The following is a 26,668-nucleotide window of genomic DNA, read 5'->3' on the forward strand; positions in this document are numbered from 1 at the left end:
CGTGCATTAAGAGGCCTCAGCGTCGGGAACGGTTGGCACACGCACTCACGGATATAGCCAGCATAGCTGACACGTACGTATTTATAGGCCCGAGCTCGCATACGCGCATTTCACATCCTCCAAACGCGTAGTAGATACGAGGCGGCATCGCATCCTCGCCCGCATGCCACCACAGTACTGCATCCCTTCCACCGCAGAAAGGCTGGAAAGCTGAAAACACAACCGAAAGACTACATTACACAATTAATCAATAAGTTAATGAGATCTCATTTTCTCTGGGAAAATAGTATCCAGGCAAAAAAAAAGTTCACCCTCAGCTGTTCCGCGACCGCTCTTGGAGGAACCCGACTCCCGATATTACTCTGTGGAAAAGCAAAGGGGGGAAAAAAAGAAAGCAGCCAGCAGGAAACTAAATTAAATTACCATCCTGATAGATTTATGTGATGCTTTACATTTTCATTGTGTTGTTTTTCCTCCCGGAGTGGAAAGTGGACCTGAGCCGGGAGAGAGAACTGTTAAACGTGTTGTAAAGTAAGGAGAGGGGAGAAAAAAGTAGCAAAAACAAGATTGGGGAAAGAGAGCGCAAAAGTTCCAGACAGATAGCAGATTCCTAATAGTGAAGCACAGCGACACAGATTACTTGTGTTTGGGTGAGCTCTAAGGCTGCCACATGGTGTCTTCCTTCCGTGTGTGTGTGTGTGTGTGTGTGTGTGTGTGTGTGTGTGTGTGTGTGTGTGTGTGAAGGTAGGAAACAGCTGGGAGTGTGGGTGCTAGAAAGAGGAGATTGTGCGTATCCATGTGTATGATTGTGTCAAGCTTACCCCTGTGTGTCTTCTGATGTGTGTGTGTGTGTGTTACAGTGTCCTCAGTCTGTTTGTGTCCGTGCTCGTGTGTCTGTGCTTATCCCCTCCCGCCTTGCATCCCCGTACATCCCACATACGTTTATGTCTGATCATAATTGAATGAGGCTGTCGTACGCTTGGCACTCTCATTCCAAGTAAAGATTGAGGGCATCTCTTAGCTATTGACACAGCTGGCGATGCCATCTGGGGAGCGTTCGCACGCCGCCCCGTGCCATCTCCATCCGAACGGGGCAGCAGTCGCCGCCTCGCGGTCCATACCAATGACGGGCCGTACGAGGAAAGCGGCGAGATAGCGTAGCGCGACGTCCGGCTCCGGCTTCCCGGAGGAAAGCGCCGGAGGGAGGTCATCCGTGGAGAAAGCGTTCAATATGAAGTCTTGGTACACAGATGGTAGTCGTCGGTATGTTTGAGATGCTTTCCAAAGAAGCAATTGTTTCTGTGGATGTGCGTGTGTGTGTGTGTGTGCTCCCAACCACACCCCTGTCTGATGAAAAGGGGAGCAGGAGAGAGGGTGGGGGTGTAGTCGTAGATTAATGGTACACACTGAGAGGGAGCACAGACCTACAGTAGCAGCTCTCCTGATTTATTTGCCACTTAGTACTGATGAAGCTTCAAACTGCAGTCACACACACGTGTTGTCACAGCATTTTTCTCTATCAAGGTCTTTGTTGCTTCGTCGATTTCTTGTGTCTCATTTAGCCGCGAGTGCATGCGAGTTAAGCGTGGTTTGGCTTTTTTCCCCCCCTTTTTACCTGTGTTTGTCGTACGTCTGATCTTCCACACGCCAGCGTGTGTGTTTGGCTGCATTGCAGGTCAGTTGCAATCGCTGCAGCTTTTCTTTGCATCCTATTTGTCAGCGCGGGGGACGTTGTCCTCTAGTTGTGGGTTTAAGTCCGTCTGGGCTCCGGATGTTTGTAATAAATTGGAAGCGATAAAGGACTGAAAGGGGAACATTCCTCGCGTGAGCCCCCTTTCGCCATGCTCTCTAATCAAAGCCTTTTTGGTGATTACAAAAGGCGAATGGATGTTATTCCCACCAGCGCGACATTCCTTTAAGTGCTACCTATTATTCATAAGCTGTCAATTTAGGGAATTTGCCGGGGTAACCGAGTAACAATTTGCGGGGCGGCAAATTGTTGAGTTTGTGACTTGGTAAATACAGGCAGAGTTAATTGAGGGCATCAGCTCACCATGTGGGAGGACTTGACAGAATGCCATAAGTGTGTTACACCAGCACACATTGTAATTATCACACGTATGCACATGCAAACACACACACGTGAGTGACACGCACCCACACAGTTGGTGATACACATAAGTCACATAATGAGGGAGGTCTTCTGTTCTTGGGTTCTGGTGTGTGTGTGTGTGTGTGTGTGTGTGTGTGTGTGTGTGTGTGTGTGTGTGTGTGTGTGTGTGTGTGTGTGTGTGTGTGTGTGTGTGTGTGTGTGTGTGTGTGTGTGTGTGAGGGTTACCATCCAGAGTGTTAATAGTTCAGTAACATTATACTTCGCACCAGCCAGCTGGCATGTTCCACGTAAAAGCCCTCGCAGCTGAGCCGCAGTCTCCACGTGTCACTATTACTCTTTACATCTTCCATTCACTTAGACCAGAGACCTTCAACAGGGGGTCCGGGACCCCTAGGGGGTCTGCAGAGTTACAGCAGGGGTCCCCAAACTTTTTTTCTTCCAAAAATGTAAAATGTCCAAAGATACATCTATTCTACAGCAAATATGAGTGTCAATTGTTGTGTTCGTGTGAACTTGTGATATAGAAATGCCAACATACACTCACAATATGTTCTATATTTATATGAATCTGTAAAAAATTATTATTTTGATGGCTTAGCATTGTATAAATACATCATTCCAAAATACCTCTATACATAGGCTGCCCTACACATTATTATTGACCCGGTTTAATAAGTGCCACAATAGGGGGTCCCTCCACCGGGTCACTATAAGCCAAGGGGTCCAGAAAAACGTCGACGACCTCTGTCTTCGACGATCCAGACAGTCATCTCGTCTAACCTCCCCCACCTCTCTCCCTCCCTCCCCCACCTCTCTCTGTATTCCCTACAGAACCCTGACATCGTGCTCGTCCACTACTTGAATGTGCCAGCCATCGAGGATTGTGGGAAACCATGCGGTCCCATCCTGTGCTCCATCAACACAGACAAGAAGGAGTGGGCCAAGTGGACGAAGGAGGAGCTCATCGGCCAGCTCAAGCCCATGTGTAAGGATTTGAAAACATTTCACCCTCAGTCTCAACTTTGAGTTCATACCCTTTAATATAAACAGTTGCTGCCCTCTTTAAAAAAAGAAGAAATGCCTGCATGCATGCAAGACTAAACACAGTGGTTGTTGTGTTTGTCCGAGGATGTTATGTCAAGTCCTATTTGCTGATGGCTGGTACACCAAGTGCCCTCAGCACTTCAGTCAGAGAGCATCTTTGGCCAGTGTTCCTACACTGTTATGAGTGTGTGTGTGTATGTGTGTGTGTGTGTGTGTGCTCTTCCTGGAGCCGTCTGCCAGCCAGAGGTCAAAGTTCAGCTCTTCCCCCAGACCTCTGGCACCACTCTGGCCGTGCTGAGAGCGTGCCTCCTCTCTGGCCCAGGAAGGAAGTCAAAGCAGAGGTGGGCAACAAGCTGGTTATTGATTCATGTTAGTGCGTGGGAGCGAGAATGTCTGACTCACCAGAAATCCCCCCTCCACCTCTCCCCTGGCTCTCTCCTGTCTCTCCCCCCCCCCCCCCCCCCCCCCCTTCGATGGATTGATCCCTCCCTGTTGTTATCAGCTTTGCTAATGCTCTGCGAGGTGCACTATGTGTTTTTTTATGAGTCTCAAGACCTGCACCGAGATTGAGGCAATGTTTTGGAAAAAAAAAAAAGAAGAAGTCAGGGTTGGTCTGATGATGATAATAGCCAAATGGGGACCTTGTGGGGCATCGGAAATCTTTCAGACAGCTGTTAAGATACCTTTAACAACCACACTGTGATTCAGGTGTGCCTGGCAGCTCCAGCAGGGCCGTGACTGATATTCCGATGGCCAATTATTGGAGATGTGGCCAGGTAAAGAGGAACGTGTCAGCAGCTTTACAAGCACACGCGCATGCCGGGCTGCATACTGACAAGGCAGTCCAGACCATCATCACTGAGGCCTTGGCTATATTGTTCTCCCCCCTCACTGCGCGGCTTGCTATCGGTTTGAAGGCATATTTTAACATAAAGTCTTACCTCAGGACAGCCGCTGAACAACGACGGCCTACTGTATTCATTAGATCCGTGGCTTAATGTAAAAAAAACAAGCACCATTTGCAGTAATGCGTAAAGTCATTAACTTTGGGAGTTGTTGGGACAAAGAGGGTAAGTGTGAGATGCCTTCTAGCTGTCAGGCTACATGAGGGGGCTACATACAACGAAAAAAAAAGAAAAAAAGAATCCTCTCCTGCTTTCTGTCTTTGCTTTCTATCTTTCTTCTCCCCTCTATCCCCACTCTTTCTCCTGGAGCAGCCAGCGTGTCACACAAGCTCCGCGATGGAGCAACATTGCCACCTTGTGGTCGTGTGAGGTAGCAGCAGCACCCCCCCCCCCCCCACACACACACACACATCCCAATGTAGGGAGTGAAGACATGCGGTGAAGTCATGCTGCGTTATCTATGCATTATTTAATCTTAAATTATACATTAGCTCTTAACATACAGTGCGTTTCTTCCCAGACTGACCTAAATTTTACAAAACCCAACTTGCATCTATTAGTAGATATGTTTTTTTGCATTGCACAAGAACGCTAGGAATAATGTGCAGTGCTATATATATATATATATATATATATATATATAGTAGAACTTCCTCAATTCCTCAGAGGTTGTATAGATAAACTAGTAGGACACAGTTCTACTTTTTTCCGTTATCAGGATTGTGCAAACCCATCAAACTTTGCAGTTTGAATATTGAGTGCAGAAGGCGAGATTGCAGGAGTGCACAGTACAGCATGTTTGCCGCTGGGTTATATGCAGTATGTGTGGCTGTATCTTAGGAAATTGTTCTTATATAATGATGTTTGTTCCTATTTCACAAGCAGATTTTTGTCAACACGCGAAACCCCGTACTTTAATGTCAAATAGTTATTTCTTCCCTGAGCATTGGCAACTTCTGTGATATAATTGCCCTCCTCCGTCTTGCTCTTACTTTTTTATTCTCTTCACGATATTTCAGTGCGCAAACCGTTTGACACCTCTAATGATACAAAAAAAAAACAAAGGAAAAATGTGGATTTCATGGATCAGTTGAGCTTATTCCCTCTCCCCGCGACGAAAACACACACACTCACGCACGCACACGGCAGTTCAAATATAAGCCCTGTGAGACGCGGCCTTGTCTGACCTCGTGCTCCTTAACGCCCCGCGGTGTTGATGAAAAAGAGAGGGAGCGAGGGGAGTGTGGAGGAGGGTAAGACAGTGGCATCACCACTCAGTCACGCTACACTTCCATAGACAAGGCAGCCAGCTTGATTCACTCTTTTGCTCTAATGCTATAAACACGCAGCACACTCCCACAGCTATGCCCCTAGCCCTGCTGACAGATAGCGCATGAGCGGCTTTAACAAACACTCAGACAGACAGAGGGGCCCGTCTCCAGGCTAGACAGCCAGGGCCAGATAGGAAGAGACTGAGGCGAGACAGACAGGGCCGGCCATCATGTAAACCATTGTACTCTCCCATACAGTGCCCAATGGTGCAGAGGCAACCCGAACGTCCTACACAGATCGACTGCGTTTGTCATTAGGGCCGCTGCGATGCTGCTCGTGACAGGATGCAGTCATCAGGACGATGATGCGACTTGGTTGCTGCTTGGTGCCTTTGCCTCTTCCGCCACCGGGATTAAACCTAGTGGCACTGCTCCTGTCACGTCTGCTTTGGAACATAACCCTCAGTGAGGAGAGCAGACAGGCAGACACGGTGGTAACTGTACGTCAACAACCCCCGGAGCCTCCGGGAGGTGACGCCCCCCTCCTCCCTGTCTCCACGAAGAGGGCCGGAGGAGGGGGAGACGAGATTGTTTGGACAAATAGGGATGGCACTACATGGTGGATGTAAAATGTTGCATTAGGCTCTCACATCAGCGGAACGGATGCTCCCCTGTCCCGTAGCCTCCCTACCAGCTTTGTCACAGAAGGAGAATCATGATTTTTTTTTGTTTTTTTTTTTCCCCGTGGCTCTATCATCCCCCGTGTCAGTATTACGAGCATCATCTCATTTGTGCGGTTTGCTTTACACACTGTCAGGAGGTGAACGGTGACTCACGCCATGCTCGTCTAATGGGATCTCCACACAGACACAATTATTTGTACAGTAATTACAGTGACATTAGATGAAAGTCGGCCTGTCACGTTTGGTGTCCAATCTTTTTTTTTTTTTTTTCCCCTTCCAGCTCACTCACTCTAGATTAATGGCTGAATAAATCTGAGTGTGTGAAAAAGATCAAAAGTGAATGCTGTTTATGTTGCTCTAACCTGCCACACTGAGTTGTCTGAGGAGTGTGTGATCTCCGCCTGATCACAGCAGCTCTGCTGACATCTGCTGGTGACCGGCCTCTAATCTGCCAAAGGATCTTAAAGCTTTCAAGTCAGATTCTTATCACAGTCATCCAATCATGTTTCCCCAGCTTTTTTTTTTCTTCTCACTTCGCCTCGACTAGCTCCGTCTTTAATCTGCATTACCCTCGCCCTCTTACGCTGTTTTCATCTCCTTTTATCTCATATGCAAACAGACGTGCACGGAGCAAATTCTTGCTGTTTTCTAAACCTGACTCTCTTTATATCTCTCCCTCTCTCTCTCTCTCTCTCTCCCTCTCTCTCTATTGCATATTTAACCAAAGGAGGTACTGAAGTGAAGGGAACTTGAATTAAAGCAGGCTTGATTTTGTTTGATAGTCTAAATATGCTTCACTTATCAAATATTACCTTTTTTCTCGGTTGAGAGGCTGAGCACTGCAGCACTCAGTGGTGTCTCCTACCAGCTTTCAGCCACTAAAACCACTATCTGTCTCATCAAAAGTGGTGGCTGGTTAGCAAGCGTAGCGATGAAAAGTATTAGGGGTTGCTAGCGAGGTGTGACTGAGGCGGAGAGTGGAGCTTTACTGGAGAAAGCCTCTCTTTTCCCCCCTCGGTGTAGATCCAGCGGCGGCTCGGTGATGTTCCTGCCTAGAAGCTTTCCCCGTCAGGACAGAGTCATAGGTCGGGCTAAGAGTGCAGGGTGGACGGATTGGGCTGGCTGTCACCATCATCGGCCCTCATAGAGGGGGAGGCCACCGATGGGAGGGAAAGAGGCGCGACGGAAAGCGATACAGATTGTACACGGGTGTTGAGAGGCGAGAGGAAGCAACTGTTCAATTACAAACTAAGGAAATAGGGCATATAAAGAAAGGGAGAAAAGACATTGTTTCGAGTTATTATATATTTCAATATGAAAGGATGAACATAATCACTAGTAGTGCTACTACACATCAAAAATCTTCCTCGGAAAAGAAATCATCCTCTCATCGGCTGAGGAAAAACTCCCTTTAAAAACCCTTTTAACAGGAACAAAAGGAAGAAAGTCCAGGGTGAGCAACTAAGGAGTGATTCCTCTCCCAGGATGGACAGAAGAGGAATGTCCAGAATAAACAACAAGATATTTACAACATAGTCAGTCCATATGACAGAAAGGATATATGTAATCAGAGCTGTATTGGCAGAAATACTAGTTGAAACTGATTAATACTAATGAAAACAGCAGCATATGACTAATAGTAATAATAGTAGCAGTGAGGCTATGCATGCACCTGCAAGACGAGAGAGCACTCAAGATAGTAACGGGCATTAATGGGACATGGATGCATACAGGGAGGAAACGAGAGGAGTGCATCATTAGAAGTCCCAGAGCAGGAGGCCAATAGCAGCTTAGCTAAGGGCTGGTCCAGGGCAAGACTGAGCCAGCCCTAACTATAAGCATCATCAAAAAGGAAAGCCCCTTAACATTTAGCAGACACCTTAACCCTAAGCTACCTCTTAAATGGAGAGACTGGAGTTGTGAGCTGGTTCCACAGAAGGAGAGCTTCATAGCTGAAGGCTCTGGCTCCCATTCTAGGAACCTCTACAACACTGATGGAACGACTACACCACTTTACCAGTCAGTAGGCTGTTTGTTTTGCTTCAGGAGTAAATAGAAAATCTGAATTTCTCTATCGCTCCATGGTTAACTTTGACATTTCAAAGAGGTCACCAGTGGGCAGCATGATGTGTCCTGGCAGATAGACAGGGAGGGCAGAGGGTGGAGCGGGGGGTTGGCGTGGCTGTTGGTCTGTTGGGCTGGCTGACATCTCTGTCTCCTCCTCTCTCCCGGCAGTTCATGGCATCAAGTGGACTTGCAGCAATGGGAACAGCAGCTCTGGCTTCTCAGTGGAGCAGCTAGTGCAACAGATTCTGGACAGCCACCAAACTAAGCCACCTCCCCGGACTCACAACTGCCTCTGCACGGGCACCCTGGGTAAGGGCTAGTGTGTGGGAGGGAGCTTGTTTCTCAAGAGTGAACTGTAAAATTCAGCAAGAGAAACAAAAACAAAAAGATACTGTTTGTTATGGCAGATCAGAGACGGTGGTTTTGGGTCTTTTTTATTGGTAGGTGATTTATAGCGAAATTGAGTTTCAGGGTTATTGGCTCATTATTTTAGTTTACTGATAACTGTGTCGGGGGCCATATCTCACAGAGCCCAGCTGTTCCCCGAATGTTATGCTAATCAATCAAATGTTTTCAGCTGTGTAATTTCACTATAGGCTGTCACTCAGGGAAATAATGTAGAGCATTTGTTAGCTAATTTCTGAAACAAATTACCAACAGTTGCGGCAAATCTTCCCGTACAATTTACTCCCTGTATACTAAAAAAAGAAAGGCTAGTTTTAACATCCCAGGAGTAAATCGTCTCCCACAAACAAAAAAGCATCGTCCATCTTTGTCTCCGCTCTGTGCCCTCCTCACCCATCCAAATGCCCAACCTTTTTTTTTTTCTCTCTCTCTCTCTCTCTTTGTTTGTCCTCACACAGGTGCAGGGAGCAGCGTGCACCACAAATGCAACAGCGCCAAACACCGCATCATCTCCCCGAAGGTCGACCCCCGCTCGGGAGGCTACAGCAGCGCTCACTCCGAGGTGCAGAACAACGATGTGTCGGAGGGGAAGACCGAGCACAGCGGCCACGGCGGAGGCAAGAGCTCCGGGGGAGGAGGAGGCGGCGGCGGGGGCAGTGCCAGGGAGAAACGCAACGGCAAAGTCCACAAGCCCGTCCTGCTGCACCAGAACAGCACGGAAGTGTCATCCACCAACCAGGTGGAGGTCCCCGACACCACGCAGAACTCCCCCGTGTCCATCAGCAGCGGCCTCAACAGCGACCCGGACATGGCTGACAGCCCCGTGGTGACGGGGATGAGCCACGTGGCCTCCGTCATGTCTGGCCTGTCCCAGAGTGTCTTTATGTCTGAGGTCACCGGAGACCCCGTTTACAGCATGTCACCCACCGGGGGTCCCAACACTCACCTGATGGGTGCGGACGCCACCTCACAAGGCTTGGTGTTGTCCGTGACCTCTGACCGCCACAAATTTGCCTTCCCCGGTGGAGGAGTAGGGGAGCCTGGGACTACCGTGGCAGGAGACATGGCCATGCTGTCATCGGCTGGGGTGTCTGAGGAGCTGGTGCTCTCCAGCAGCCTGGACGCTGGAAGCATCAAGATCCCAGAGACCAATATGAACTTTGACCCCGACTGCTTCCTGAACAACCCCAAACAGGGCCAGACCTATGGAGGCAGTGCAATGAAGACGGAGGGCAACTCCTCCTCAACGTCATCCTCCACCGGCGGCGGCGGCGGCGGCAGCTGCGCCAACGGCGGCCTGCAGCGCTCCCCCACCATGTCGGACAACGGCTACACCTTCAACTCAGCGTTGGTGAAGAACATCAAGACAGAAGACACGTCCTTTGAGCAGCAGCTGGCCAAAGAGAGCGGCTACCAGGTGGGGCCGGTGGTAAACTGCGGCAGCGGGGTGTCTGTGCCATCTGGAGCCGGTTCGGGTCAGGGCAACCTTTCTCTGGCCGCAGGAGGCTCCCTGCTTCCCTCTGGTGGGGGTCTGAGTCCCAGCACCACCCTGGAGCAGATGGATTTCAGTGCCATCGACGCCAAGCAGGACTATACTTCCAACGCTGCCGCGGTGAGCTACGGTCAGGCCATGTCCAGTCCTCACATGCAACACCAGAGTCGTTCGCCCAGCTTCTTCCTCCAGGATTCTTCTCAGAGCGGCCAGGCTCAGCAGGGGAGGCCCGGCATGGGCCAGAAAACACATTTGATGGAGCACAACTCCCATGACTCTGGAGCTTATATGGGGCTGCAAGTGGTGAAGACGGACTCTCCCGGCAGCAACGGCCACCTGCACCATCACCACCAGGCCCACCAGACCCAGCACAGGCCCAACTGTAATGGAGGTTCTCCCACAGAGGGGCCCGGCCAGGCGGGCTCTCTGCAGCTGCTACAGTACCAGGGGGGCTATCCTGGGCTGGGCACTGAGCACGAGGAGGTGGTGGGTCTAGAGCAACAAGGCAATGTGAGTTCAGGTCAGGCCGGAGCCAATGAGAACGGAGCCGAGAATCTACTCAAGGCAGGAGACCACATTCAGGCGTGTGGGGCAGGAAACCGGGAGGCCGCGGAGCACTACATGCAACAGGCCTCGGATGGCGGAGGAGGAGGGAGCGGAGGTGCAGGAGAAGGAGTGGCGATTCATAACGGTAACAACGGGGATGGCAGCAACCGCTCCCAGCAGCAGCAACAGCAGCTCCAGCCTCTCCTCCAAGGCACGAGTATGGTCCAGGGACTCTACAACGCCGTCGGGACCCACCAGGGCCTCGGCGGAGCGGCCGGTAACGGAGGAGCAGGAGGGACGGGCATGGAAATCAGCCTGGATCACTTTGACATCTCTTTCGGCAACCAGTTCTCTGACCTCATCAATGACTTCATCTCAGTGGACGGCAGTGGAACGGCCATGTCAGCCGGAGGGGCCCTTTATGCTCACCAGCTAGTCACATCCCACAGCTCCGATAGTCAGAACACAGCTGGCGGGCCCCCCCAGCAAGGCCAGGAAGACGGAGGGGCCAGGGGCTCCGGCTACAGCCCCTCAGAGCTCTGCCTTCAACCCTGCTGCAGCCCCCAGTCTCTGAGTGGGACTGGAGCAGGGGGGAACACGGGGGAGCCGGGCTCACTGTCCTACATGAATGTAGCCGAGGCGGTTTCTGCAGTGGTAGCCCAGGGGGCTCTGGGGATGCTTCAGGCTACAGGCCGCCTCTTCCTGGTCACCGACTACTCCCCTGAGTGGTCCTACCCGGAGGTGAGTGGAAATGTTGGCCCCTATCTCTTTGCAGCACGTGGCCGCATGTACATGCACATTGCACCTTTATATAAAGACAAAGAAATACATAAGCACGTTCATAACTCATAACTATCATGTGACAGCCAGATTTGAGGTGATTTTGTTATTTCCCTAATGTCAATATTTTTTGGTTAAATACTGATGGAAAATCATTTTTAACTGATTTTCTGTTCTATTTGTCCGTATGAACTGAAAATGATTGGTGATCCATGCACGAACAATTTATCAGGAAGTTGAACTCTCAGAACAAAAATATTGATTTGTACATGAATGCATGGAAGCAGAGAAGTGAGGCAGATGGCAAGCTAAAGTTTAAGGTAAAATATAAACACAAGTCAGAAAACTATTTCCATTATTCACTTGATGTAGAGACATAAAAACAATGGAACTGCAGCGTTTGATAAATCTGACGCTCGGCCCAGCTTGAAAGGAGGCTGTAATGAATTTATACTTTGCCTACGAAACAAATGCAGCAATGTTACCAGAGGCAAAAACTATCAAGATGGCCATTGAAACTGATTTGCAAAAAAAAAAAAAAAAAAAAAACGTAAAAGTGGGTGAGAAATGTATAAAAAATGTACATTAAACAGATGAGAATGGCGGCACTTTTTAGATGAAGTTTGAGTTCTAAAACTATTTTACTGAAATATTTAAATATGTTGTGCATCAAATTCCCCCTCTCCACCACGTCACACATTACAATTATGTTGTCAGCAGTAATACCCTCCTCAAACCTCTGGAGGGCAGCATGCTTTTTTAAAGAGAGTGTTTGTTCATGGCTTAAAAAAAAGAAAATAGGTGTAGTGAAATGACGTTGCTCATCCACATGATGGCAGCAGAGATCAGTATCCACGTCTTCTGTTCCTTGGTGTCATTCCTAGCGTTGCACGCTAGATGGCAGTGTAACAACAAATAATGTAACTAGGTATACTTGACCCTGACTTGGCAGTTGTGTTGTGAGTTTGTTTCATCCATTTGTCCTGCTTGTCAGGGTGGAGTTAAGGTGCTGATCACCGGGCCCTGGCAAGAGGCCAGTACAAACTACAGCTGCCTGTTTGACCAGATCTCAGTCCCGGCCTCGCTCATCCAACCAGGGGTGCTGCGATGCTACTGCCCAGGTAAGACACATGGAAGAAGAGGAGGGACGTTTATGAGGAGTATGTCTATCATCACAAATATATTTTACATTCCTTTTATGTTTTCTGTGGTTTTTAAGGGGGGAGGGTTCAGAGGTGTGTACCAATGAAAAATATTTCTGCCATCACACGTACTGTATATCAGTGTCGACAAGATGCGGGGGATCTGGTCGGCCAGATGTTTCTGGGATTCATTATGGATCTTTGCATAGATTTCTAACTGTTTTTTACAATTAATCTCAACATTTAGATGATAAGATGCTGAAAATTCAAGTCAGTTAAAACAATGTTGAGCTAAACAGATTTCTTCTACTGTATGTCTACCAAACAGTCCAAAATGTATTTACACAAATACATTAAACATCTACCAGGTTAAGTCTGGTGTGGCATCATGCAAATCGCTTTAATAACATTATGAAGTAAATTTAGCAAATAATAAGGTAGTAAATTATAAGAAGTTGTGGTTTAAAGTCAGGCCAAAATCGCACTTTTAATCGTTTTAGATCCCAACCAAAATCAAAATATGCCGAAAGAAATCCAAAATCCAAACGTGCTCACATCAGTTCGTACCAACCAAACGTATCATGACATCCACATGGAGCGGCCGAGGCTCAGAGGTGCAGCGAGTCGTTCTCTGTTCCCTGCATGCCGAAGTGTCCTTGGGCGAGATACTGAACTCCTAATTGCCTTGGAAGGCGGTGCCGTGAATGTGTGTGATTGAGTTAGATTAGATTAGATCCTGATGGCCATCAGCGTTTGAATGTGTGTGAAAGGGTGAATGTAGACATGTATTGTAGAGCGCGTCGAGGGGTCGAAAAAGACTATATAAAAGCAGGTACATCCACCTATCAATCAATCTGCTGCTTGGGCACTGCACAGAAGGTCGAGGGCTAATCTTCTGAACGATCACATCAAAGATCCCCTAACGTTATGAATGCTGCCTATCCTGATGCACTGGGAACGGAAGCTAGATACTCACGCATGGAAAATTGAGCCAGTGACCCTGTGTATTCTCTATATGGCCCAAATCCTCATTAATCTCTCCCCTCTCCAGCTCATGACACAGGACTGGTGACGCTGCAGGTGGCGGTCAGTAACCAGATCATCTCCAACTCCGTGGTGTTTGAGTACAAGGCCCGCGCTCTTCCTTCACTGCCATCATCTCAGCACGACTGGCTCTCGCTGGATGGTAGGTCTCTCCTCACTTTCACATTAGCTCGAGTCCCTTTGGACTGACTCTTTCTATCCGTCCTCTCTCCTTTGTTTTCCCTCTCCACATTTTCTTTACTCATTACTTCCTTATGTAACTCCTTGTTCTTCTATCTGGTTCTCCAAATCTCATGTGGTCTTATCGATTTTGTTAATTTTGATTAATGGTCTGCTGGACCATCATGCGCTGTAAATCCTCTCCCGATCTTTGCTTTCGACCAATTTGTCACAGCTGAAACATTCACACGCGCTTGCTTTTTCCTCGGGGACAAACAAGTCTGCAGAATATTGTTTAATGCTTAGGAAAGATAAATTGTGATCTTACTTTATTCTTTTATCCACGTACATAGTAAAGGCATGTTGTTATACATCTAATGCAATGAATTAACTCATGCATTGTAGGTTCATTGTTGTTGTTCTGCTGCACAGAAATTTGATTTTTGGATGGGATTGATGTTGTTACACCTCATGTCAGGCGAAGGTGCCAAACTAGAACGATAACAAGGAGGTGATGAGTTGAATCTGGTGTTTCTAGCCATAACATCTACTTGTTCATTGGTCCTTGAACAAACACGATAAAGGTCATAGAAACGTCCTTGATGTGGCTGATGAGACTTCAGAACCTTGTAAACAGAGTTGTTAAAAGCAACTTTTGTTGGTAATAAATCTGGACAATAGTTTATTGATGAACCTTTGTGAAGAGTTGATCCTGATGGGAAAAAAACATCATCATCATCATTATTGTTGTTATTGAATGCGACTTTGTATAATATGACTTTATAGTATATCCATAGCTATATTATTCTGTGTTGATATCGTGTGGATTTCAACCACACCAACCTGCCCCACTTGGTATTACTCAAGAGAAATGGATTTGAGAGTTCACTTTGTTGTCGTTTGTGTGTGATGTGTTGAAATAGACGTTTTTCACTTTCCAGTTTGTTTTTTTTCCTCAAATGTGCAGATGAAATGCCACATGTCATATCTAAAGTGTTATCTTAAGCTCAGCTCAGGGAGAAAACGCCTCATTTTCTCATTTTGCCTGTAACGATCAGTCAGTTGGAAAGCCGTTGTGTTTGCAACGCTGCAAATGCAATGACACATTTTGGGCATTGGTTGTTCTGAGTTTCTGCAAATTGTGTCGGAATCGTTTGGTAGAGTCAAAAAAAAAAAGAAGCTTTTTGTAGATCAGCAATGGAGAGGTCTACAGCAACAGATGCTGCAGGGTTGGCAAATTTCCATTCTGTTTAAATTCAGATTAAGTCCGTGAGTCAGAAGACCTACTGTACACATGTTCTGGTTCTCTGCGTGTGTGTGTGTGTGTTTCTCAGTCTCGCTGTGCTTGTGCGTGTGCATGTCTGTGTGTGTGTGTGTGTGTGTGTGTGTGTGCTGCTGGGGAAGCAATGCTGCAGTGCTTGAGCATTGACAGGATAAAGTAGGGCACGGTGAAGCACAGGCTCACAGGACAGCTGCATTGCAGACGGCCCTTGAGGGAGTGGGAGTGAGTAATGGAGAGCTGGCGGCTCCCATACGCAGCAGTACCAGTGGATCCCTCCGCCATTCATACCCTACTGCCTCACTGGCCCATTCACAGAACCAGTTAAGGAGGAGCTCACTGTCTCAGGGAAAAAAAACACAGCCCACCCTATTACCTTACTTATATTAACCCCTTGCCTTCTAACTCTCACTTTTTTTATTTTATTTTTTTATTTCATGACATGTTTATACAAATATCATCGCCTGCATTGGGACTTTTGCTCATAATGTTTAATTGATCTCTGTTGCATTTACAGCTACTCATAAATCATATGTCCCTACAATTATAAGAGAATTTGGAATTTGCAGTACTGTGTTATAAAGCAGCACATACCACGTGTACTTATACATATACATAAACCACGTGTGTGCTTGGTTCCATACGTACACATGATGTACTAGCCATAGTAAGGGGGGAGTTGCTCTGTTTCTCTGTGTTAATCACACAATGATGGATGCAATGCTAGAAGAAATCAGCGCCACACGCTTCAAATGGCAAAACGCATGCGTGACCAGCAGCTTCAGCACCACCGCACCGTGGACAGCGACTCTGACGCAGAGCGCGCGTTTAAACTGCGGGCTCGTAACGGACGGTTGTTCCTGTCTGCCTCCCGCGATCACAGAGAAATTCCATTTCCGCGCCGATATCATATCGAACTTATTTCAGAAGTAGGGCAGGATGTAAACACGTGCATTCACCGCGTCGATCATGTCCACAGTCAACAGGAGCGCTTCTCACGACAGTTTCCCCCCACTTTCCAAACCACGATCCCCCTGTTTCCCTAACGTGGCTGTGCGTTAACTCCTTATGCGGCCGGTCACCTGACTGACTACAAGGCTGCCGACATTACGCGCCATACGTGCACCGCCGTGCCTCGAGACCGCGAGCGCAGCAGTGGGGGTTTGTTCTCCCGTTCGACCCGCTGTGTGCGCCGTGATGTGCTAATGGCAAAGCTGCCTGCCTGCCTTGATTTGTCATAATGCAGAGTGGGGGAAGGGGCGCCTTTTTCTCTGCAGCACTGCAGGTGCGGAGCCATGGGCAGGACATGAGGGGGGTGGGGGGGGAGCTGCCGGAGCTGCGGAACACTCCGCCGTGTCCGCCCCTCAAATAAAGTCCCCGAGCTCAGATCCACCGCGAGCCGGGAGAAAGGGGTTCGCAGGGAAACCGCCAAATCACAGAACCCCCACACCCCCCACCCCCGCGCGCGCAGCGGCCACACTGTCTGTTTGTGTACTGACAGTAACTGACTCTGGAGCCTGAGACTCCGCCGGCGTGACAAACGGGGGCAGACCGTGTAGCCTGCACACAATGCGGGAGCGGAGGAGTGGGCGTGTTTGGGTAAACATGGTAAACTACCGCAAACAGAACGCGCTTTGGTCTCAGACGGCGGCGAGGCGGAGAGACGGCGACTTTCTCCGGTGCGGGAGAGACTCCGCGCGGGCGCGCACTGATCCGAACGTAGGTGCCTCGGGTCGTCGATCAGAGTAGATCTATGTGATTGGCAGCTCGGGTTGGAAGCGACCAAATAACTGATAATCGCACGGCAAGGGGCGATGCTTTTAGGAGCAGGACCGCGGCTCGAGGAGGAGGAGGAGGAGGAGGAGGAGGCGGCAAACGGGAATTAGGGCGTCTGTTTACCGGCGGCACGTGCGCACAACGTCTCAGCGGTATTTGTCATTTTACTGCAGGCTGGGGGAGCAGCGACTACTAGAAACACGGGGAAAGTGTGCATGTGTGTGAGGTGAAACAAGTGAAGAGGAGGAGGAGGAGGGGGCTATTAGAGGAAGAAGAGTAGCGAGTGCTCCTCCTCTCTCTCCCTCTCTCTCCTCACGTCGCTCTCTTCCCTCACTTTGTTCTATTGTTGACGAGTCCTCTGTTGAGATTGAGAATCAGTCTACACCAAGGATCTATATTTTGTTGTGGTGTTTTTTGGGGTGTTTTTTAATGGTATTGTTTCTACAACAACATGCGGTAGTCTGACCGCCAGCCTGTTGGGGGGCAAAACTGCACATTTGAAGTGAAATGCAGCTTTGCTCGGACTTCTCCGGGTCAGGATGCCTGTGAATGACACCTGCTTCTCCTAAAAGACAAAGGAGGCACTACTTTTGGCTTTGAGGTGGACTCTACCAATGGAAAATAAGATAGAAGGTTAGAAAAGCGTTCAGTTCAACCTATGGCTGTGGTGCTGTGCCCGTGTTGTGTCCGTTGTTGTTTGCCTTTTTTTAACGTGCAGGAGAAGTTCAAGTCACACGTTTCTCCGACCATCCCGCATGCTGCCGAGTTCTCGTGTTTTCGTGTCTGTGCTGCAGCTTTAAAGAGTTTTTAAAAACAGCAAAATGCTCTGTTTTCTAGCCACATGCTTTTCCTCCAACTCTCTCATGTGACTGTGCCTCATTGCAGAGCACCGGAGAGTTGACGTTGATAGTAGCCAACTCCTGACTCACGACTTGCTCGTGAGCATATTAAAGACTCCTTAAGACGCCTTCAGAGACACATATTTAAAATAATAAAAACATATCCGCTTTTCTTGCATTTTCATTAACAAAGGAAGTTCTACTCACAGCTCGAGTGCGCCTGTTTTTCCTAAGTCCGGCTCTGTTTCACGTGTTGTTGGAAGTGTGCTCGTCGCTCTAGCGCATTAGAGGCTTGTCGCATCCCCGAGTGCTGCTCCGGTTATCGGGGATAGCGAGTCGTCGATGAAATCCACCACATAGTTCAGATTGCACACTGTTATCACCAGCGTGGAGTGTCAAACAGTAAAAAAAATAAATAAATAAAAATAAAAAAATAGGGCGACATTGTACCTGCACGTTGCCACATGCAGCACGCTGGCCGTGAGTGCGAGCCGCGGAGCGTTTCAGCACCACCGAGCTGTGGACAGCGACTTCTACTTCTACCGCGTTCAACTTCGCTTTGGTCGAGCACTTTGCTTTACTATGTGTAACGCATACATACCTGTTGCTTGTCTGGGAAGTTTTGAGTTTTCCCATATTCATTGAATGGAGCATTGCCCATACTGTAATGCTGCCTCTTCAGAGAAACCGTGAAAGACCACAACACAACACAGACCATGTGGGAATATGTTTTCCAAGAAGTTGGATGAATCACCAGCGCAGTGCTTTTCTAGGTTTCACACGGGTCATGGCATTTATTGTAGAAGCACCGAGTAACAGTGTTGTGACCACTTTAATGCAAAGTGATTTACTTAGTATAATTGGCAGCAGTAGGGATCGTGTGTGCTTTAGTGTTGCTGCACAAAACCGTTCATTAGTGTTACTAGTAGTAGTGGTGTTAGCAGAAGCACTAGATTACTGTTGCAGAAGCATGAGGTGCAATATTAATATTGACTGTATACATTTCATTTACCAGGAGTTTTGCCTTCTTTGCTCAAGCCCAAATAGAAGAACCTGTGTGTGTGTGTGTGTGTGTGTGTGTGTGTGTGTGTGTGTGTGTGTGTGTGTGTGTGTGTGTGTGTGGCCATTACGTCTACTGTTTGTTTTTGAGGGGTATGATCATGTGCAGGCTGTGACAACAGATTTGTCAATCAATCTAACAATATTCCATGATATCAAACGCAGCAGCAGTTGCCGTAGTTGTAGTAGTAACCAGAGCAATAGCAATACGAGCAGTAATAGTAGCGGCGATACGCGTACAGCTAAAGGTGACGGATCACCACAGACGAGAGGCTTTAGAGAGGAACAGTCATTTGTAGAGAGCACATCGCTTCTGACTGCTGATACTTTTGTTTCCGTCTTTCTATGATGCCAAGTTATGTATTTAGCCTTGTGGTCCATCACTTTATTTAAGTGTGAGTAGACATAAGCACAGTAACGCCAGGTCTATCTAATGCAATCCAATAGCATAGTCATGCATTTAAGTGTCATGTGTAGTTTGTGGTTGCGATATGTCCGATAGCTGTTTAGAAAAGTCTTTGAAAAGTTTGAAATCTATAGGTTGTGGTTGCTTTCGTTATATAATGCATCAAAGCCTGTCTATGCTGTGATTTGAAATATGCATTAGATTGTCCACCACTGTGCTCACAGGCTTCAGTCTGCTCATAAAGCACAGGGAGGTTATTTATTCTTCTGTATGCTTAGCTAATTGTATCGTATATTATATAACTATTATATGGGGAAAGTGCTTCTTTCATTTTATGTGGTGAGTTCTGCATTTCTTTAGTGAGCCAGGCTGCTAATGTGCTTATTAAATTCAGGTTCACTACCTGTTCATGCTGTGCAGTCGTATCCCTCTGACTTCCCGTAAAACCAAGTCGAGTAGAGGGGGGGGGGGGGTTTATATACACATCCTCAAACCAAGCATGCATTATATCACATTCCAGATAAAATGGCTTGAGGTCTCTGTTCACGCTGCTGTCTGTCCTTGTTGCTGGACTACAATATGCCATAGATGGGATTCCAGTATGTGACATATGATTTTAAGTTCAATGTTGAGAAAGATTAAGAGGAAAAGGGAGGAGAGGCTGAGAATTCCTGCAAATGCATTTAGACCATGTTGTCTTACTGTTAATGGAAAGCTTTGGAGACGTCCTGTCCCTTGGGTTGTGTTGTTTATTTATATATATATATATATATATATATATATATATATATATATATATATATATATATATATATATAATAATTTCTCCACTCATGGCTCATTTGCACTCCTGCCTGCAGCTGATGTGTCAAACAGTATCTAGTTGTTTATGGAAATAGGAAGCTAATGATATGTACTTGTTACTGCATCAATTGTCAATCTATATTTAAAAAAAACTACTCCTTCTCTTCGAGACAAAAAGCCAATACTTTGTTACACTATTACTGTGATAGCGCTTGATGGCGAATCCCCCACGGTGTGCACTCTTGGCATTTTACCTTCAATATGACACAATGTATCTATTGGGCATGCAGACTATACTCATATTGACCTATAAATCTGGAGAAATGCCAGTAGGTTAAGAGCTGTTTCACCTTTATGGCAGGGTAGAAAAGTATCATTCAAGCATTGTGACCTTTGTTTGCGGTCATTAAACTGTTATATAAGGTTGTGAATAAATTCTCTGTGGAAGCAGTGGTGAGACGGTGTGTCTGCCAGGATATAATCATTAAATTGCAAATTCCACTTGTTGCTGTTGTAATTTGGTGATACAATGCAAGAGAAGTCATTCCAGCGATGCAGGCATCTTGTTGGCTGACTTGAGAAGTGAAATCAAAATGTTAATACAAGGCCTGGACGATCACCGAGCGGTGAGAAAACAGGAAACGTGTTTTACAGCATTTTTATGATTTAATCTGTGCAGTATGAATCTGCAGAAGCATTTTATTTACTTTTGTTTCTGCGTGGAAGCTGCATGTTCCTCCAGTTCCAGATCCAGCTTCTTACACAAATTGCATCTAGGTGAGGATGTGAATGAATCTGCCTGTTTAGGTGTGGATGGATTGACGACCTATCCAGCTCCCCCCCTCCCCTCCTCCCACACACACCTCATCTTCATGACCCTGAACAGGATAAGCCATTCAGCAGATGGACGGATAGATTGCTTTGACGCCACGATGACAGATTGTAGAAAAGATACATGTCTCTATCACGTGCAATATTATCCCTTTCACCAATTTAAATCTTCCGTTGTCACTCCGCTAACAAGAATAAGACAAAAAGGGAAATCACAATAGATAGACCACAACCGCCCATTTACACTGTGTGAAAGTAAAGTCAGCCTTTGATTAACAGACAGCCATGTGTTCCAGCTGTGCGGGCTGCTGCCAGATGGCCTGGCCCCTTACCCTGCACGGTCACAAATACCAGCCCCTGTCAGTCAGCTCACACGGAGAACCGGGGATGGGGGCCGGCCTCCGGTCCTCCTGCTGGGTTACATGTGAGGATTTGACTGGCTGCAGGACGATAATGAGGTCCAGCACTGAACTTGATTGGCACGAACCCAAGCAGAGGTTTAGAAGTGAGGATTAGAAGACGTCCTTCCACACATCAGAAGTTCACTATATGATCGACCCCCACTTCTCGTCTTACTTCGCCCCTCTCCTTTCTTTACCTGTAATCTCTCCCGCTGTCTTCCTCCTCCATTCAAGCCTGATCTCACCCCCACTGGGCTTGAAGACACATCATGGTGGGGTTGTGACGTTGTGTGGGTTAAAACCCAACGCATGGGTCCTCTGCTTTCTGCTGTAGCAGCAGGTACAAAGCAACAACAGATCCACAGAGATAAGATGCTAGTTTCGTCATGCAGAGAGTATACTTATGCATCGATGTGTGAAATTCCCCACGTAGCCTCGCTTCCTAATCTGTATGACGGGACCAGGTCACGGACCAGTGTCTAGTGGGTCCCCTGATGACAACAGTAGTCTATTTATTTTAATGAATGTTGGTCCCAAGACGAGCAACAAAATTACTCATTTGGGTTATCGGTCATGAAAGGTCAAGACCTCTTGTCTTGGTGTTTTTATTTTGTGTCAAGTGTCAGTCTCGGAGTTCTGTGGGGAGAAAAGTCAGGTCATCATTAACAACATAATCACTGGCATTTCAAAACAAGGACACTATAATTGTTATGTAACAAACTGTGGATCAAAAATACTCAATTCTCTTCTCATTAACAGTAACTCGAAATGATGGAGCATGAAAATCAGTGTAGTTTTTGATTTTTGGAATGTGAATCGTTTCATCATCTGAGTACTTTCTCACTTTTGTAGTTTTCATATCGAAAGTGAGCAAGGGGTCCAAGTCCTGCAGGGGAATAAATCCCCAAAAAGCAAGGGGGGAAGAGTTATATCATAAAGTGAGCGAACTGGACTCATTTGCAGAAACGTACCTTTGCTTTGGAAGGCATATTTGTGTCATGTCAGCTGCACCTCAGCTGACTAATCAACTTTCAGTCAAGTGTCAATATAATGAGCGGAGGGCTGACTCATATATATACATATATTTTTTTGAAATAGCATGTCACAGTCTGTCCCAAATGTGTGCGAGTGACCACGTCCGCTGCCACACGCCGTCACAAGGGAGTAAACCGGGTAGTGGGAGGGCCGTCAGCGACGTCACTGTGTTGTCCCGGCTCTGTTTGGCTGCTCGCCTCCCGCGGCTCCTCCCCCCCTCCCCCTTCCACTCGTCTCTTCCCCCATCCTCCCTCTGCAGTGGACGTGCATCACATTTGGAGCAGCAGGCAGCAGGTGGAGATGACATCATCTGCACTGCAGCACACTGCAGCACTGGGTCTGAACAAAGACATGTCAGCCTAACCGCTAACTATCCCCTCTTTCTCTCTCACTCTCCATCTCCCCGTCTACGTCCCCCACCCCATCCACCCACCCCCCCATGTCAGCCGGAGGGAGACGGAGAGCATAGCCGTGTACCAAGTCAGGTTGTAGTGCTGTGACCTATCTGAAACCCTCAGACTCCCCTCTTGACACAAGCACTCAGTCTGGAACAGGCTCTTCAAATCTTCGCCCCAGTCACCGTGTGGATAGGTGATCCCACATAGGAAGAAGCGCTGCAAAACGCTCCAAGCGTGTGTTTTTTTTTTTTTTTTTCTCTCTTGATGAGAAAGTGATCGGCTGATCTGAGAGCAGCCTCACGCAGGCTCACGTTGTCCTCCCAAGTGCATTATTTACAGTGTAACATGTTGTCACCGAGAGCACTAATTTACTCGCGCAGTGACATTATGTTTCTCTGTCCAATGATAGCGGTTACTTGACCTCTTTTGCGGTGGCTTATAGGAGGTCTGACTGTGACATTAGCTCCCCATGGAGCCCCGAGCCGTGACTGCCAAGATATTGTAAGGCGCAAAATGTCACCGGGTCGTGCTGTGCAGGCTCCCCACTTAGAGTCATTAGGTCCCTACCTACCGGTGTCAACACTGAGGAAAGAGAGTAGGCCAGGTACACAAAAGCACAGCAAAGAAGATTTATGGACTCTTATTTTTTCATTGTTTGCCTTTCTCTCTCTCCATTTTTTTTTTTTTTTGCTACCGAGTCCTTCCCCTCCCCTTCATCAATAAGCCAATAGCACGCAGGCAGACCATACACACACAGCCATGTTCCTGTCGCCTAGTTACCGCTCGGCAGCAGGTTGCCACAGAAACGGCCTCATAGTGGCTAAATGGGGAATGCTAATGCAGTCTTCTATACTCCCTGCTGCAGTGGGCTCTCTGTGCCCATCCCATTCCAGTGTCTGTACACAGCACACTGTGTGTGTGTGTGTGTGTGTGTGTGTGTGTGTGTGTGTGTGTGTGTGTGTGTGTGTGTGTGTGTGTGTGTGTGTGTGTGTGTGTGTGTGTGTGTGTGGTTGAGTGTGGTTGAGTGTTCTTGGGGTGGTTTCCTAAATGTCTCAGTGAGCCGTGTGTCTTGTAACCTTACATATTGCAACAGGTTTAAATTGTAGTGTTAATAAGCGTGAGGACTTTTTTCGCCGTCAGTTACTCAAATGCATTTCGTGTAGCGATCAAAACCTGCCCGGTAATGTCACAGTCTGCTAATTTGATCAGGTACACCCTTGCTTGATTTATTTTTTGGCCTGCTCCTTTAATTAAAATACATTTTGGTCTTTAGGAGTAACTTGCTCTGCCCTCTCCCCACTCAGGTGTTGAATAATGCAGCGTGTTCTATATTTTTCCGACGAGGCTGAGAACCTGAGCAGGGACGACCCGCAAAAACTGACATAGGATGCAAAGCACCTCCTAAGCACCATGTAACCACTCCATACATCTTGGTGTCAGGGAAGCGGGGGTTTCCAAGGACTCTGGACATGTGCATTTTGTGATTGATTATATACTGTCAACTTCTTACTCACCCTACCATGCAGGCTTAAGGAATAGGGATTCTGTGATTCTTCGGCCATAATATGGTGTATTTAATACAGCCCCCCCCCCAACACACACACAAGAGCACACATTGGCTAATCATTCAGGCTGTATTAGTCTGCCGGGGCTGCGTTTGAGTGGTGCGGGAGAGATTGCGAAAGGAGTTTAGCGTTGGCAGCCATTAGCGGATGATTGATGGCATTTAAAGGTTATTTTAGTAAAGCCAATGTTTTTATGAAGTTAATGATTGATGCTATTGTTTTCACTCACACTCTGGGGAGATTAATAACGATTATAATGTTCCAGTCGAAAGTAGGATATTACAGTAACTTGCCATCAGCTTGCGGCTTTGCAGTACCTCAGAAATAGGCTAATGAATTTGGTGGATTGTACGCCTCGCGTTAAGCCCCCCAAGTCACTGCGACAGTCTCAATGCTCCTCGGAGCAACATATTTGGTGCAGCTTGTGGTGCATACTGTGTGATCATTTGTCTTGTCAGGGTTGTTTGTGCTGGTAATAGCAAAGGCAGACTTTTTTTCCCCCCTTTTTTTGCACGCTGGATGCTACTTTCCGTGCTGACGTGTTCTTCTTCTGTGTCCCACTGTTTGCCTAGATAACCAGTTCAGAATGTCTATCCTGGAGCGCTTGGAGCAGATGGAGAGGAGGATGGCAGAGATGGCCAGCCACCAGCAGTCGAGCAGTGCGGGGAGTGGCGGAGCTGGGGGAGGAGCCGGGGGTGGGGGAGGAGGCGGGGGAGGCGGAGGAGGTGGAGGGAACAACAGCCAGTCACAGGTAAAAAAAAAAAAAAGAAAAAGCCACATCAGGCTACTTATATGTTGTACATTAAGACGTTTAATGCTTGATTTTGTTGTTGTTGTTGTTGACGTACACACCAACCATTAATGATGTGCTTCTCTGTGTATAAGTGTTTATCTGGTCAGACGCAGGCCAGCAGCTCCTTCGAGAGTCGTGTCGTTGTGGTCTGTGAGAAGATGATGAGCAGAGCTTGCTGGGCCAAGTCCAAACATTTAATCCACTCCAAGACCTTCAGAGGCATGACACTCCTCCACCTGGCCGCGGGCCAGGGCTACGCCACCCTCATCCAGACGCTCATCAAGTGGCGGTGAGAACAAAACATAATTGCACTTTGGTGTGTCGTTGACTAAACAGCAGTGAGACAGTAATCGTTTTCTCTCGTCCGTGCAGCACCAAGCACGCTGATAGCATTGATTTGGAGTTAGAAGTGGACCCTCTCAATGTAGATCACTTCTCCTGCACGCCTCTGGTATGTGAGCCGGACAAGAACATGCAAGTTTAATGATTGTTGCTTTTTAACGGTATGGTGCAATGAAATCCATTAACTCCCTTTGCTCTTGTTTGTCTTGTTTCCCATCTAGATGTGGGCGTGTGCACTGGGTCACCTGGAGGCAGCGGTGGTCCTGTACAAATGGGACCGACGCGCCCTTGCTATCCCGGACTCTCTGGGCCGCTTACCCCTCTCGATAGCCCGATCCCGTGGCCATACCAAGTTGGCCGAGTGTCTGGAGCAGCTACAAAGGGAGGAGCAGCAGCAACCGGCCCCTCTCCCACCCGCAACCCGCATGTCCTTCTCCCCGGCCCCGGACGCCCCCGCCACAGACAGCTGGATGGTCAGCTGGGCAAACAACAGTGGAGTATCACCCGGCGGCAAGAAAGGGGGTCCTACCACCACTACAACCACATCCAGCACCACGAGCCTCAATCCAGGCCAGTGCCGTTCTCCTTGTGTCTCCTACTTTACATTTGTTAAATTGATGGCCTTGTATAAGTCACTGACTGGAGGATCCTTTGATACTGTACTATGGAGCTAATTTCATGTTATTTCTTTTGTTTTGCAGACTTGAGAAGGCCTAGGTCTGAGCCGTCCAACTACTACAGCAGCGAGGGCCAAAGAGACCTCCCGCTAGCTAAAAAACATAAACCCAACCCAGAACTATTTCAGACTCGGCCCGACAAGGCCATGTCTGTTCCACTGAGCCTGGAGCAGCAACAGCTCCACAAGCTGTCCTCTAGCCCCAAGAGCCTGTCCTCGGAGGGCCTGAGCTCAGACAAGGGGGGCAGCACGGGGACCACCAGGTGGACCTCCAGAGAGAGTTTCTCCAGCGGCGGCATGGGGAGGAAGGCGTTGGGCGTCGGCGGCGGAAGCAGCAGCCTGGGGAAGGAGAAGCTGGTGAACCGGTTGCGTCAACGGGAACAGCTGGGCATGCTGGTGATGGCGGACAGAGAAATGGCTGATGCAGAACTATTATCCTATCGGGAAGACCTGGAGAACCAGGACTGTCTCACGCAGATGGATGACCTGCAGGTAAACAACGTGTACTCAGTCAGCAGTGTTGTGTAGAACTTGGCGCCAGTGGAGCCTAAATAGTTTATTTTGCTGTTGCGTTACATAAATAGCGAAATATGAGCCTTCTCGCAGGCGATGATAAGATAACTAGATCCCTGGCAACAAACAATCAAAGAGAAAACGTATTACAATGTTGGTTAAGAATGGAAATTAGGGGGCGGCCGGTGCCGCAGTGCCCGAGTTCAACTCCCGCCTGGGATGCATTTCCTGCATGTCATCTCCGTCTCTCTCTCCCCGTTTCTACACTGTAATAAAAAGGCTTGAACAAAAAAAAAAGTA

At 47.8% G+C, this 26,668-nt stretch overlaps 1 protein-coding gene across 1 annotated transcript in view; it reads left to right on the plus strand.

Moving 5' to 3' along the window:
• The window catches only part of camta1a (calmodulin binding transcription activator 1a), a gene marked incomplete at its 5' end in the record, with an annotated part of 268,682 nt that overhangs the window by 230,619 nt on the left and 11,395 nt on the right, over window positions 1–26,668 (plus strand). Inside the window, 10 exon segments of the mRNA XM_084016249.1 lie at window positions 2,945–3,098; window positions 8,252–8,392; window positions 8,947–11,267; window positions 12,301–12,427; window positions 13,500–13,634; window positions 24,617–24,795; window positions 24,930–25,126; window positions 25,210–25,288; window positions 25,401–25,749; window positions 25,881–26,347. Coding sequence (XP_083872375.1) covers window positions 2,945–3,098; window positions 8,252–8,392; window positions 8,947–11,267; window positions 12,301–12,427; window positions 13,500–13,634; window positions 24,617–24,795; window positions 24,930–25,126; window positions 25,210–25,288; window positions 25,401–25,749; window positions 25,881–26,347 — 4,149 coding nt within the window.

The sequence above is a fragment of the Eutrigla gurnardus genome (assembly GCF_963514095.1).
Source record: "Eutrigla gurnardus genome assembly, chromosome: 8".
In the NCBI taxonomy this organism is placed as follows: Eukaryota; Metazoa; Chordata; class Actinopteri; order Perciformes; family Triglidae; genus Eutrigla; species Eutrigla gurnardus.